General features: G+C 41.7%; 1 protein-coding gene and 1 long non-coding RNA gene across 5 annotated transcripts; both read right to left on the bottom strand.

Moving 5' to 3' along the window:
* Positions 1 to 3,824: 3,824 nt before the first annotated feature.
* TM2D3 (TM2 domain containing 3) lies at positions 3,825 to 14,577 on the bottom strand. 4 transcript variants are annotated; one of them, XM_070571500.1, is made up of 6 exons: positions 14,440 to 14,577; positions 13,950 to 14,042; positions 12,006 to 12,163; positions 7,695 to 7,869; positions 6,063 to 6,138; positions 3,825 to 4,149 (listed from the first exon to the last, which is right to left on the bottom strand). In XM_070571500.1, the coding sequence occupies exons 1-6, from the start codon at positions 14,528 to 14,530 to the stop codon at positions 3,984 to 3,986; spliced, it is 759 nt and encodes a 252-aa protein (XP_070427601.1). In that variant the 5' UTR covers positions 14,531 to 14,577; the 3' UTR covers positions 3,825 to 3,983. The 4 variants fall into 4 exon arrangements, with proteins under 4 accessions (XP_070427601.1, XP_070427592.1, XP_070427620.1 ...); XM_070571491.1 differs by having other exon boundaries at positions 3,825 to 4,167; XM_070571519.1 differs by lacking the exon at positions 13,950 to 14,042 and having other exon boundaries at positions 14,440 to 14,576.
* LOC103559249 (uncharacterized) lies at positions 9,775 to 11,223 on the bottom strand. The gene is made up of 3 exons (XR_011525699.1): positions 11,174 to 11,223; positions 10,560 to 10,618; positions 9,775 to 10,483 (listed from the first exon to the last, which is right to left on the bottom strand). It is a non-coding gene; the product is annotated as an uncharacterized lncRNA (long non-coding RNA).
* Positions 14,578 to 15,542: the final 965 nt, after the last annotated feature.

Consider the following 15,542-nt stretch of genomic DNA (forward strand, 5'->3'; position numbering starts at 1 on the left):
TCCACTTCCCCCAGCATCACCAGGGGAAATGTAAGGACATCCGCCTTCACCCTGCCTGTTTCTCCTGCAAGTGAGAGTTCCGGGATTTGGCTGACTCACCAGGGCCATTTGCAGGAGTAGCCTTGCACACCTGAACAACAGTTCTTCCCTTCTCTTACTATTTTTGGATGTTTTTGACATTTGGTTGTGTCTTTTTCCTTGTATGCTGCTGGGGTCTTTTTGCCTGCATGTTTTTTGTGGGAAGGAAGCGCAAGTTTTTACCATATTGTGCTCATGTCATTAAGGATTTGTAAAAGGAGCTGCTGTGATCCAGCTGCACTCTCACACTTTATCCAAAAACTCTTAGCAAAACTTTCAGGTGTTTAGCTTACTCCTGGAGATTCCCTATTATTCATTCATTGAACAAATAGTCACTGTGCACCTACTGTGTGCCAGGCAGGACTCTCGAAGCCAGGCTACAGCAGAGATCCAGAGTCCACCCCTCATGGAGCCACTTAGTCCAAGTGTCTCAATCAGCTTCCTTAATTTGCATAAAAATGTGTTTATAAGAGATAATTTCAATACTCCAAACCTAAGAATTTATACCAAATTTGCCTAGGTTATATAATTAACTCACCCTATAACATTCCTCTGAGACTTCACAGTCTAGCAAAGGTGCTTTCATCAGATATGGCATGGGCAGAGCAGAAGCTGAAGAGTGGGAGCAAGGAAGCTTTTTTCTTTTGGTGAGGAAAATTGGCCCTGACCTAACATCTGTGGCCAATCTTCCTCTTGTGTTTGACAAAGAGTGGCCCTGAGCTAACATCTGTGCCAATCTCCCTCTATTTTGTATGTGGGATGCTGCCACAGCATGGCTTGATGAGTGGTATGTAGGTCTGCGCCTGGGATCCAAAAACCCACAAACCCTGGGCCGCTGAAGCAAAGCGAGGGAACCTAACCACTATGCCACCAGGCTGGCCCCTGCCTTCATTTTTAAGCTCTCTTGATGTTGTACTTGAAAAGCAGCATCAGACACAGCTCATTTCCCTCTCAGTGCTTACAGGATGAATTAAAGTCATTTGCAAATTCCTTGGCTGATGATGTGCCAAAAGTAAATGCAATTCTGGCAGAACACATTTAAAAAGTATAGGGAAACAAAGTTGTGTGGCACAGAAAAGACATTTTTACATTTTAAATCTTGAAGCTTAAGATCTTTAAAAAATTTTTAATCTTTTTTTTTTAAAGATTGGTACTTGAGCTAACAACTGTTGCCAATCTTTTTTTCTGCTTTTTCTCCCCAAATCCCCCCAACACATAGTTGCATTTTTTTTTTCAGTTGTGGGTCCTTCTAGTTGTGGCATGTGGGACGCTGCCTCAGCATGGCCTGATGAGCAGTGCCATGTCCGCGCCCAGGATCCAAAGTGGTGAAACCCTGGGCCGCTGAAGCAGAGTACGCAAACTTAACCACTTGGCCACGGGGCTGGCCCCTAAAAATCTTTTTATAAACAGCATAAATAGTTGCACCTCAGTAATTTGCAGAAATCAGATTAACGTGATGCCATGGCTACTATTTACTTGAAGCCAATTTCTGTAGATTACCTCCCTGCAGCCACCTCAACTGTTGAGTCCCCAGAATTCCACTTGATCACTGCAACACTCCAAGACATCCATTACATCCACTCATTCCACAAATACATGAGACCTACTGTTTGCACTGTGCTAGGGACAACGAGGGAGACAGAAATAAGTAACACAGCATCTGCCCCGGAGGAATTACTGGGGCAAGTAGAAGAGTGCTGACAAAGCAAGGCAGAGAGTCTTAAGATGAAGCAATGCCACGTGGCACGCTGCGTGATAAACTCTGAATTTCCAGAGAACCGTCAACAGAGCTTGGTGACTGACCTGGTTCCTAGCCTGTGAAGAGGTTCCGTACCGAACAGCCCCTAGTCAGAGCTCACAGCACACAGAAACAGAGCCTGAAGGTCAGACCCAAACATGACATTTTGCTGCCGGCACAGGCCCATGGAATTTGCTAGAGATCACACCCACCATCTCTGGTGCCCTTTGAACGTGTACTTTTATTACAGTTTCTTTTAGGGGCCCATGTTTGAGTTCATCATTCATAAATTTGTTTAAATTGTATCTGGGAATCCCTTGATTTTCCTGCTAATTCTCTGTCTCAGAGGCCATCAGCTCCATCAAATGCTTGATAGGAAGCCTCCCCGATTTGCTGACATCCTTTAGGTTCCAAAGTCTATTCTCTTGTAAAGATTTTTTAGGATTGGGGAACAAGTTCCTTCATCTCCCTTCATGGATATGGAATATTTCAGCTTTCACCTGTCAAATACTGGAGCTTCCTTATTTAACCCAGGCCCCAAAGCCATAAAGATGGTCAACTGTCAAGGCAGCTGCTACTTATTTCCCATGTGAACACATGTGCAACCAGTAATTCCCATCGCTTCCCTGGCTCCTCCTCGTGACGTAGCTCAACAGGGAAATGTTGGGGATTCTCTTCTACATAGAGCTAAACACGGAGGGGATTCAGGGGAAATCTTTACTGTTGATAGCAAAGGGGCCGCTTCCTTGCAGGAACAGGTTTTCCTCTAAAGAAATACCTGCTCAGCCAAGAGTCTCATGTAGCCATGACAGATAAGAAAGCGTTTGCCCTACAAAAGAAAGGCCATGCAAACGGGACTACCTAGCTGGAAGTGTTGCCCTGCTCTGTGCCCAAGCTCACGTTCCTAGCAAAAAACAACTTAACATTGGCTGTTTCTGGAAATAGCGTGGGAAAGCAGATGTGATGGGGATGCACCACCTAGTGACCAGAGCTGGAAGTGTCACTCACTATACCAACACACCTAAGCAGAAGATTCTGAGCTTCATAAGAGGCCCATTCTTAAATGGCAAGTTATCACATGAAAGCGATTCAGTTCCCCTTTCAGGTAAACTGTAACTAATAATCTGATGAAGAAAATATGGGTCTGTCCCATGAGATTTATGAAGATATTCTCAAAAAATATTTACAGCTTTTAGATTTGACAAGCTGATTAAGTCTTCTAGCTATTAACACAGATGTTTAAAAAGTAATACTCAGACACCCAATTTGAAAGGAAAAATGCTAACAATTTGTAAATGTTTCAAAAGAAACTTGAGTAAAACCCATTTGGGATTAATAATTGTTTTTCTTTCCAATAAAGGGTCAACAGCAGATCTACAAAGACTCAAAAACATTAACACACTGAAACACATTTCTAAACACTTCCAGTCTGTCAATAAATCAGCCAATTATGAATATATCTTAAAATGGAGTAATGCCTTAAAAATAAACATTTTACTTCTTAATAATAAAATTAAGTTGCTATGATTATTCCAGATTATATTTTAAAGTAGAAAACATACAGAAAAAAACTACATTTTTAAAGTGACTTGTAATTTTATTAATTTTCCAGTACTCGTGCAACCTTTTACATTACTAACAAAATTCAAACCACATCAACTAGACACAACAGGTGTGCAGTTTACTTTAAACAGTCATAGGAAGACAAGACTACGTCACTATTACACTGTAGAACTGACAGACGACTCAAGTTTAGGTAGATAACTTTATTTAGCTAAAGAATTGAAACACTTCCCACTTTCTGCAATCATAGCTGAAAAGCTTTTCAAGGCAAATTACATCCAGGCCAGAGATATGAGTGACACACTTCAACTTAGCAATATAAAACTAATGTCACAGGAATTAAATAGATATTCAATCACTGCAAAGGTTGTTCTTCTAATTTAAGTTTAAATTTTTTCACAGAAAAAAATATATTTCAGGCAAATAAAAACAAATTCCAGAGAAGCACGATTCGGTTTTTTATTTTACCTTCATCAAGGCAGGCAAAGTACAGATGCTGTACATTAAAAACAACATACGAATACATCACTCACAACACATCAATTTCTACAGGCAAAAGGGCTTTTTCTAAGCACTGCTCTCTTTCTGAAGCACAGAATCACCGCTAAATGTACAAAGAGCCGTCTGCTGGTCCAACGTAGCCAACACCAATTAGCAAGACGTCTATCAGCGTCCATATTCCCAGGCCACCGAAGCTGAAGAGCTTGCCGAGACCTTCTCGCCACTGGCCCAGGTAGAAACGATCTGCTCCGAACCCACCGAGGGTGATGCTGCAACAGCAAGCAGGACTGGAATGGATCAGACGGCCCCCAACTGTAGGCAGGTGGGGCTCAATAACCACGCCAAGTCCCACTTGCGAAAGGGCCTCAAATTATCATAACTCTTAATTAGAACAGAATGACTATTTCACAATTTACAACACCAAATAATCATGAGCAAGAAGATTGTTTAAATGCCAAAAGTAAACACACAATTTTTAGCTGTACTGAAATTTAATGTTCCTTTTTTATAGAAAAGTAATTGATCTCATTGCTTTTTCATTTTGAAAATGGCACATCCAGGAGAACAAAGCGGGGGCTGGGTCTAACCGAAAGTGCACGAACATGCAGTCGGTGGCGTGAGGCAGCCAACACCATCTGGCTGACCTGGATTAAGCCGCCTAACTTTGTCAGTCACTCATCGCTGAAAATTTAGCGTTACAAACAAATGACTTTTAAGGTTCCTTCAAATTCCAAGATCTAACAATATTCAGACAACTTCCATTGTATTTCTTTTAAAGTTTTTCTTACGGAAAACTTTAAAACACAGAAAAGTAAAGAGAACAGTACCCATGACCCATCTCCAACAATTATCAGCACGTGGCCAACCCTGCTTCATCCATACCCTTCTCCTCCCCACCCAGAGGACTGTGAAGCAAACCCTGGACATTACCACATTCACAGTGAACGGTCTGAAAGAAACTATGTTGAGCCTTGAGAAGAAAACTATTCTTACTTTTTGAAAGTCAGTTGTTAAATGTACCATGATAATTTAAGATGTTAACAATGTGGGAGAAACTGGGTGAGGGGTGTACAGAAACTCTCTCTCTTTGCAACTTTTCTGTAAATCTAAAATTATTCCAAAACAAAAAGTTTATTTAAAAAAAAAAAGCCAGTTGTTAGTTTTAATTTGAACCTCTGCTGACAGTGACCATGGCCACTGTCAAACCTCGTTCTTGTTGTATCTATCTCCTATCTAGACTCCTCTTCTACTTTCCAGTTGAGCCTTCCTGCCAGGCAGGAGCCTTCTCTCTCCCCAGCCCAAATTCAAATGCAGGGGTTCTTAACAAGTGGCAATCTGGCAGTATCTGGAGACATTTTTGATTGTCACAACTTCAGGGTGGGAAGGGAGGAAGTGCTACTAACATCTAGAAAAGAGAGTCCACAGATGCTGCTAAACATCCTACTATGCACAGGATACTCCCACAACAAAGAAGGATTTGGCCCAAATGTCAACACTGACGAGTCTGAGAAACGCTGCCCCATGTCACACTGCAGCCACAGCGTCTAAGGCTCTAATTCTAAATCTTCAGCTGCAGACATCACAACTTTTTAATTAGTGACTCATTTAACTAGCATCCCTCTGGTGGGAAGAACTGGTATAATTTTTTTTCAAACTGTTGAAAAGTTTAACAAATATAAGCACATTTTTATGTAAAAATTATAAGTCTATAATTATCTCTGGATGGTGGAATTATAGGTGATGTTTAATGTTTTTTTCATTTTTTCCAGTTTTCAGTATTAAGCATGTATTAGTTTTTAAAATAAAGAAGCAAGTCACTAGAAAGTAAAAATATACACCCTAAACCTACCTACTTTAAACAGCATACGGCATTTTACTGACTCATGGTAACGTTCAAGATGGAAAACCCTGACTGGTTCTAATGATATAATAATGACTCAACCAAATCATCTCTAGAATATGCAGGTACTTTGGGAGAAAAGCTACATCCTGGCCTTAAATTCCATGAAGGTACTGGTCTGCTCATCTAAGTAATTGCCTGCAGCTTGATGTTTCCTATGGTCTAACACATGTGGGAGGAGCTGAGTGAAGGAGAAGCTTGGCTGAGCTCAATGTCTGGAAGACTCCATTAAACCCAACGAAATCCAAATGGCGTCTTTAACTTCTTAGTAATAAAGCTTACCTCAGAGCCAGAGCAGTAGACCACTTATAACCTCCAGTCCAATTGCAGTACAGCATTTTCGGGAAAGTACGGTTACCTTAAAAAAAGGAAAAACACTCTAAGTACATAGAAACATGGGTACAAAAATACTCTTACACAGAGACAAGTATAACTAGTGGCCTTGTAATTGAAAACCTAAAAAGTCAACTCCCTTTACAATAACAAATGTTTACTACAATGAATGGTAAAAGGCAAGTCCTTACTATCTATAAGCATAGGTTTAATATTTAAATCAATTAAGTAAGGGTTACAGCTTGACTGTGAAATGCCCTACCAGCTATCGAGACTTTGTAAAGTGAAGAGTGAACAGTGTGGTACTGAGATGGACAAATCAAGTGATGGGAAAAGAGAGTGGCCAGACCACACACGTATAAAGACCTCCTGTGAGTCCTGAGACAACTGGCTATCCGTGTGAGAAAAAAGTGAACCTGAATCTTCCTCACACCATATACCAAAACGAATTCCAGGTGTATTATAGACCTAAATGTGAAAGGCCAAACTTACAAATTGTAAAACAAACCACAGGAAATTATCTTTATGCAGCCGGGGTAAGAAAAGATTTCCTACAACTATGAAAAGAGCTAACTATGAAAGACTAATAACTTCAACTAATTAAAATTTTAAAGTTCTGTTCATCAAAAGATACCAAAAGAAAGTGGAAAAGCAAAAGAAGATAAAACCTGGGAGATGATTTCAGGGACACGAAAGGTTACCATCCAGAATATAAAAGAATTCCCAGAAATCTTTAAGAAAAAGATAAAACTTAGAGATGTGGATTGGAGAGGCTGTGGATCATCAAGAAGAGTTATGCAGCACTGGGGGGAATAGAAATCGATCAAACCACTTACCATGCTACACAAAAATACATGCTAGACAAGAGTATATGCTAGACAAGCTTGTACACATGTGAAACCAGGAAACATGTACAAAAATGTTAACAGCAGCACAATCTGTAAGAGTAAAAACCGGTAAATAATCCAAACACGCAGAATGGATAAACTATCATCCGATCTTACAATGGATTATGATACAGAAGTCAAAAACAATAAGAGAAGACATATGGATGAATCTTAGAGCCATAATGTTGACAGGAAAAAACAAAGTCCTAGAAGACCATAAACAGCTTGCTATTATTTTATACAATTCTAAAACACGCCCTATTGGATAATATGTCACACTATATGTTATCATCTACATGTGACAGAACTGTAAATAATGTAGAAGAGGAAGTGGGATGGTAAGAGAATTCAGAGGGGTGGTTACCTCAAAGGGGAGGCGGCTAGCTGCGAGGGTAGCAGATGGCCTCAGTTGATTGATTGGGTACAACTCAATGACCATACACTATGCTCTAGACCCCACACATTTTTTCTTGTTTTATCAAGAAAACATTTTAAAAGATAAGAAAATTTCAAATTCTCTGGATTTTTTTTTAGTTCATTGAGTTTATTAACGAGGCTTGGCATAACTAAAAAGTGCTGACAAATGTTTCTGAGTAAATCATTTAAATTTAATTCTCAAATTTCTGGTTAAAGTTCCATAAGCAAGCTTAGAGAAAAACATTTTGCTTACAAATTTCCTTAAACTCCAACTTACCCAAGCAATGAATGTGGTCCCGCACCGTGCAGTTGGCAGTGTAGCGCTGTCGAGGGCAGGACACCGTCATGCAGCTGGTGGAATTGGAACACTCATAATCGGTTTCTGGAAGCTGCCAGCAAAATCTGCAAGTCATGTTGATGACGAAGTTCTTTTGGGATTTGAAGTCTTGATCCTACATACCAAAGGACACAGAACTAATCAATCATAATATGCTAATGTTATGTTAACATGTCAATTGTTAATATGTCAATAAAACTACATACCATATGGCACAAAATTCCTAAAGTATTTAAATTTATGACCTAGCAGAAAGTGGCAGAAAAATAGGTACCAAAACAATATGTACACAAAACAAATGTATATAGTCCTATAATCATAAAAATATACACCCATTTCATTTCCATTTAAAAAGTCATTATTTTGTTTTCTGCTTATAAAGTAGCACACGTTCTATGGATGCTGCCATTTGGAAATTACAGAAAAAACCCTGTAACCTCTCCAGAGAACCACTTTTCATCTTCTTCCATTTTTTCCTCCTGTAACATAGATTTATGTAAGTGGAACTTTACTGACAGCATTTGGTATCCTTTTTACTCCCACTTGACACTATATGATACATATTTTTCAAAATCATTTTTAAATGGTCACACAATCACCTCTGCAAGTATCATATTTATTAATTTTCTTGATCAATGCAAAATAGCTTTTATGGATAGCGTTCAAAACTGGGTAAGACCACTTGATTCAGGCAATATCATTTTAAACATCTGCATATTTCCAGTTATGCATTTATAACAAACATTTCTTATCAACTGTTTTTTAAAACTAGGTAATACACGTATGTGGTACAAATTCCCAGACGTGACAGGAGAGTGAGGAGGAAGTCGGCTCTGCCCTCAGCAGCCGCTCCCTGCCAGCACCGCGCACTGCTCACCCAGAGGCCTTCCAGCGAGTTCGGTCGATGCATGGGCACATTTATAGCACATATATTTCTGTTTTAAAATTTAACTTTCCCACTGATATTTACTTTTCACGTAATTCTGTAGCTATCAGGAAATATCTCTAAAGCTGCCAAATCCTTTTAAATAGGTGCAATGTATTTATTTCAGTACACAGTGAACCATAAATTAAACAGTTCTCTCTTGGACATTTAGCTTGTTTCAAGTCTTTTGCCCAGGGAACCAATGCAGCTAAGAATGTCATTAGGCATACTGATTTGCATCCATCTGCAATAATGTCTGTAAGATAAATTCCTAGATATGGAATTGCTGGGTCAAAGTTTATGTGTATCTCTAAGTTTCATAGATATGACAAACTGCCTATAAGAGGTTGATCAATTTGCCCACCCAGTATCAAGAAATGAAAGCGTTTGTCCCTAATACCCTCATAAACTCAGTGTTATCAAACTTTTTGACTTTTTCTGCCAATCTGATAGGTTAAAAGAAGTATTAATTTTATTCAATTATGGGAAAAATTAAACATGTTTTTCATGTGTTGAAAGTCCATTTGTATTTCTTTCCTATGAACCATCTGCTCATGTCCTAATGCCATTTTTCTATAGGATTGTCACCTTTTCTCATTGGTTTTTAGGAAATCTTTACGTATTATCAACATTAGTACATTACTTGTCATGTGTGTTAGAAATACTTTTTCCTAGTTTGTCATCTATCTTTTGCTTTTATGTTTTTTAGGTCATGCAGAAATCTCAAATTTGTAGAAGTCAAATGTATCAATTCTTTCTTTTATGGCTTCTAAATTTTATTTCATATTTGGAAAAAAATTCCCGACTTTGGGATTATAAGAAAACTCTCTCATGCTCTCTCTGATACTTCATGGTTTCTTTTTGCATATTAAATCTTTGATCTACTTGGAATTTATTTTGGACAAGACAGGGATTCCTCCTAATCTTTTTCCAGATAGCTATCCAGGAAACCCAACATTTACTGAATCTATCTTCTCACCACAGAGAAATACAGACCTGTTCAAAAGCTCATCTAGAGTGAAAAGATTTGTTACCTGTCCTCTGTGAAACAGCTGTCGTTACTAAGAACACAGAATCCATCTGAGGGAACTCTACCTGCTTCGGGCACACTAGCAGACTGGTATCTTCTCCAAGTTAATACAAAGCAACATTTTCTTCAAGCACATTTAGAGCTGACATCAACTGGCTTGACAGTTACCATTATAATTGGAACAGGAGCAATCTGATACAGAAGAAGTTGAAGGATTTTTACATTTATTTCTATTTATATACTTAACAGGGCCATCACAAAATAATTTCTTTGAATGGTGTAATCCAGTTGAGATTCTCTTAGCCTGTACACATGCAGAAGGACTGGAAGAGCTTTTTTCCCCATTAATTTTAAGTTCAAGATAAGTGGGGGAAGAGAGCGAGAGGGGCCTGAGTGCATGCACACACAAGCAAAAGAGAACGAGTATTTGCATGTGTGCATGTGACAGGCGGGGATTATTTCTTCTTGAAACGGGAACTTATTTACCAAGAAGGGACCCTACAGATTGTCACTAAACAAATAAGGAGAGAACACATGGCTTGCCCGGGATCTCCTGGCAACGGTGGTCCTAGGACCCACACCTCCTGACAGGCAATTCACATATTTTATTGCTCTCCATTTTTAAGAAGGAACAGACCGCCAGACTCATCTTGGGGCAGACTTCAAACTCCACACCCGAGGACTGGGCACCTGCTATCTTAGAGGATTCTTATTACTGGCTAGTACAGCAAGCAGGTGAGATGAAAACACCTGGAGTAGGAGGAGAGAAAGAATCTAATCAGGGCACATCTCAGCCAGGAGGTGAGACCAAGGAGTTCAGAAACTTCCCGAAGCTTTGTAATTTCCCTACCTTTGTTATTTTTCTTATCCTCTGCTATTTTCCACTAAATGAAACTGTTTTCAGAACACCTACAGAAAGAAGAGATTGAGGACCATGTCTCCCTCTGTAACCAGTTTTGAGAGCTGAATGTCAAAGATGAGGAAGCAAACCACAGAGGAGGCAAACCCTATGAAGGCTCCCTTCAACGGCAAAGTCGGCCCGTCCTTCACTAAGTACCTACCACGCTCCAGACCCAGGAGAGAGAAAATTTTAAAAGGCTTCACGTAGGCTTAACCATCAGGTAGAGGGAAAATTCTATTGAAGAAACAGCGCCAAAGACTGATGACTAATAACTCAAGGGCAGTTATGAAGACTATCTGGCAATTGGCTCAATTTTCCAGTGTGCTTTAAAGGGTAACACTGACAAATGAAAATGACAGACTTAAGTTTACAAAAACCACATTCAGACACTGACACGGCATAAAACCCTATCTCCCCTTTGGAGGGAAGCCTCTCTGGCTCCCTCTCCTGATAGTCTCCTGATACCAGACTTTGGGAGAATTACAGAAAGAGCCTGGCGGTGGAAGGAACTTTCCAATCTAGCCCTTCCCAGACCAAGTTCCAAAGAACCGGGGAAACAGTACCTTGTTCAAGTAAGTGACGGACATGCCACAAACGCTGTGTCAAAAGAAATCTGTGAAAGAGGATATAGAATGGAATCTGTTTTTTCCTCCTCGACCATCTCCCAGAACCAGGGTCCCATGGAAACACTTTAGGAAAAGCTATTCTGGGCCCATCCCCTCATTTAACAAGAGAAAGATTAATTAATCACACAGTTAATTATGGCAGGACCAAGAGTAAAACACTGCTTCACTATTCATTTCTACTCCTTAGCTCACCCAGATGCTAGGACAGTAGTCCCAAACAATGGGATGTGCAAGGACTTGCTGGGCTACTTGTTAAAAAACGCAGATGCCCGAGTCTCCCTGAGCTATCCACAGTCAGCGGCTCTGGGGCTGCCGCCAGGACTCTAACAGGAGCCCCAGCGAAGCAGCTGAGAAACAGGCTGGCCCTGGACACTCCAAGGAACACCAACTACCAAGGCCTTTCTAGGCTCCATCCTGTCTGTCAAGTAGCAGAGAGAGGATGGAGGTGTGATGATTGTGACAGGGCCATTTCTAAGAGGCAATAGCCGGTGTACTTGAACTTTCTCTACTTCCGACTTTCTGTAAGAAGGCTGATATTTGCTCCAATTTATCCTTACGTCAAAAAATTGCCATATGAACCCTTACGATCAAACCCTACCTGGAAATACAACGTTCAGTCTTCTGATAAAGTTGACTGTGTTCCTAAAATATTAATTATCAAATGCAGAGCACTTTCTTCCAGAATTTCCCCCACAGTCAAGTCTAAAGTCTACTTTTAACTCGAGGTTTACACTGAGTTTGTTTAGAACAAGTAAGTTGCAGTACTTACAACACAGGTAACAGAAGGTTTGACTGTGCAGTCAAAAGTGACAGGCTTCCCATAGACACAGGAGAAATTTGTCTTGCACTCTACACAGTCTGCAGGAAGTCTGCTGCATAAACCATTGCTTGGACACTTCATCACATAAGGTGGCATGTCGGTACTTTCTGTGAGAAGTGAGAGACAAGCTTATTCTTTCATAATACTGATCGGAATCACAGAGGAAAAGAACTTTCTAAGGTTAAGGGACACGATCATTACCAATGAGATACTGTGCTAGAATGGAGAAAGCAGAGTTGGAGTCAGAGACACCTGCAATTAAAGCAGGATTCGACAGCTCAACAGCTAAGTAAAAAGGACTTAATTACTGTCCCCAAAATGACTATGAAAATCAAAGGTGCTTATGTACATATAATGTATATATAATGCTAGGTATAAGTAGGGCCTCAAAAAATCTACCATGTAACAGGATGAAAAACTACGGCTTAGAAACGGTGGAGTTTGTTCAAGATCACAGAGGGAGTGACAAAACTGGAACCACAACCCAAATCTCTGTTTCCAATTCAATGTTCTTTTCACATGAATTCACTAATTTGGAAGTGAAGCCAATGACTTTTTAACTGAATCAATGGGTACAACCAGTATCAATTCCAGAAAATCTTCTGTCATTATTCCACACTGGTACGTCAAGAAGCCATACCTTACTAATATAATTAGCTAATAACATTTACAGTTTTGTACTACCAAAGTTCAAAATAGTTCTCTATATTAATAACTTGTTCAGTGGGTTGCAATTCTTTTTCCAGCCAACCTTGCCAAAAGCACGATATATTTTTATCAATTAAGTGGATCAAAATTGCAAGTATTCTTGGGGAGGAAGAGAAGCTTTCAAAGACATCCAGAAGAATAAAAAATTCTTGTGCTTTCTCTATAAAATAACCTATGTTTTAAATTCAAGTATGCTGCTATCTTCTAGCAGTCTTTCATATCCAAATAACAAACAGTAAATACCTCTGCCAGTTTCAATTCATTGAAATAACTGAACTCTAAAGGGATGAAATGAGAGAGACAATGGTTCCATTTAGCAAAACACACTAATACTCATTTAAGAATGGTCTCAAAGTCACTGCATTAAGTAGGCAATTCTACAAAATACCATTTTTCTTTTCTTTTCTTCCTATTACTATTGTGGCTGGAGGCTGGACCCTTAGAATCACAAAGCCGAAATGACTTTATAGGGCCAGGCTAACCTCACCTCCTGAAAGATGAGGAAACCGAAGCCCACGGGGTGACTGATCTGCTCAAGCTCCCAGCAGCACAGCCAGACCTAGACTCCAAGTCTCTCTCAGTCCCTCTGTGATCCTTCCATTACACACAGCCCTGGGAGGCGCCTTTAAAGTCCAACAGCAGGAACAGGGTTCAAAAAGCAGAAGCACTGGCTGAAGTTTATCTTGAAGGACAAAATGGAAAAATAATAGAAATAAAGAAATGGAAATGAAGAGTGTGGGACTGGAAAAAGAGGTGAGACAGGAATGCCAAAAGGTAGTGAAATATCAAGACTGTCTATGGAAATGTTTGTGTATCTGGGGGCCAGCCTGGTAGCCTAGTAGTTAAGTTCAGGCGCTCCGCTTTGGTGGCCCAGGGTTCACTGGGATGGACTGGGATCCCAGGTGCGGACCTATACACTGCTCATCAGCCATGCTGTGGCAGCATCCCACATACAAAATAGAGGAAGATTGGCACAGATGTCAGCTCAGGGCCAATCTTCCTCACCAAAAAAAAAAAAAGAGAAAGAAAGAAAAGAAAGGTCTGTGTATCTGCCTTTTAGTTCACATAACCTAAAATACAATAAATAAAATACTCAAAAGATGGAACGTGATTTTACCCAAAAAGAAAAAGAGAAACCACTAGATATGAATATACACATTTACTAGAATAGAAAATGTCTAGTACCTGCTGCCCTGGGAACTACTGTGAAAGTACGTGTTGGGCCCGGATCCTTTAGTGACTGAGCCAGCGGCTGCGAAAGGTCTAAATTTAAGGATCCTACAATTAGAGAAACATGTTATCCTGGGATACGAACACCTTGGTTTGTGTGGTTAACACGCAGGGTCCAACAACTGCTCATGAAACCCTCACAGCTTGACTGCCCAGAAAACTAAAGAATGAAACGCCAAAAGGGTCTACACCAATTGAGATCTATGGGCAACTGGGGAACAGAGCCTGGTATCGGGATCCAGCTCCGCTTGCCCGGCCGAGAGCCCGGCGGCTCCGGGTTCCTGAGCGGAGGGGCGGTCGCGGACCTGCGCTCAGGACGCGCCAGACTCGGGCTGCAGCGACCCGCCGCCCTCCGCCCGCAGGCCCAGCCCGGACGCTTCCCGCAGCTCCCGGGGGCTCCCTGTCACTCAGCCCGACCCGGAGTGGACGCCGGCCTTGAACTCACCACCACCCGACAAGATGTAGAACTGTGAGAGGAACAGCAGCACACGGCACAGGCGGCGAAGAGCCCGCAGCGAGACCGCTGCACCCGCCATGTTACCGGCGCGCGCGCACTTCCGGGACGCGGGGCGGGGCTAAGCCGGGGGCGGGGCTAAGCCGAGGGCGGGGGCGCCGGAGGGGGCGGGTCTGGGCGCGTCCCCGGGGAGCCCAGGGCGCAGGCGCGCAGCTAGTGCTGCAGGGGTTCTTCCCCCGGGCTGGAAGCTCCCGGGAGCAGTGAGGCGGTGGTGAGGGGCCGGGGCCGATGCGACGGTGTGAGGTTGCTCGGTTCACAAGAGCTGCTCACTTGCACGAGGTGCTCACTTCTTTCATGGCCAGAGACCGGGGAAGGTCACCTGGGACCAAAATGCGCACCTGAAGTGACTGAAAGCAGAGGCGGGTATCTTGGGAAGTTGGTCACCATTTGTATGTGGCTGGATATGTATGCGTAGAGATAAAAGTTGCAACTGTGTGCTACGTACTAGGGGAAAGTTTTAATGACATTACATATAATTTCACACTAAAGAAGTACTTGTTTACAGATGAAGAAACCGTGGCACAAACTGTACGGGAAGTGACTCCCAGGTGTGCCAGGTGGCCCTGCACAAGCCGCTCTTGGTGATCCCAGCGCTGGCCCAGGTCAGCGCAGCTAGCGTCTCTCTGCGGCCTGCGTGGGCGCCCCACGAGCCTAATCCTTTGACAAATAGAAATGGCAAGCAGTAGGATATATTCGAGTGTATGGGGAAGCCATTTCGTGTAAACCTAATTTGGCCTGACTTTGTTTTTTCCAAAAGGGCCTGACTGTGGCCGTTGAGCCCGCACTGTATATCTGCTTTAAACATTTCCTATGGCAAGAACAAATGGCCTTGAGATAAAGGTGCAACTTCCCCCTACATTGGCATTTCCTTAAGGATAAGTATCTTTCCTTAGGCTAGGAACTGATTGCTGCACTCCCTCCGCCCAGCTCCAGACAACAGACCCGCCACCCTGCTGTGTTCACCAAGACAGCAGACCTAACTGCTGTTTCCATCAATTGCTGTGTGGACAGAGCAGTCTCACGACTATTGTAAA

The sequence above is a fragment of the Equus przewalskii genome, chromosome 1 (assembly GCF_037783145.1).
Source record: "Equus przewalskii isolate Varuska chromosome 1, EquPr2, whole genome shotgun sequence".
Taxonomy (NCBI): Eukaryota; Metazoa; Chordata; class Mammalia; order Perissodactyla; family Equidae; genus Equus; species Equus przewalskii.

Coding starts and splice junctions, on each gene's coding strand:
- TM2D3 (XM_070571491.1), bottom strand. CDS start 14,530: ATGGCGGGTGCAGCGGTCTCGCTGCGGGCTCTTCGCCGCCTGTGCCGT. Junction 7,870..12,005: donor AACCTTCTGTTACCTGTGTT/GTAAGTACTGCA, acceptor TTTGGTATGTAG/GATCAAGACTTCAAATCCCA. Junction 4,168..6,062: donor TCTACTGCTCTGGCTCTGAG/GTAAGCTTTATT, acceptor GATCCATTCCAG/TCCTGCTTGCTGTTGCAGCA.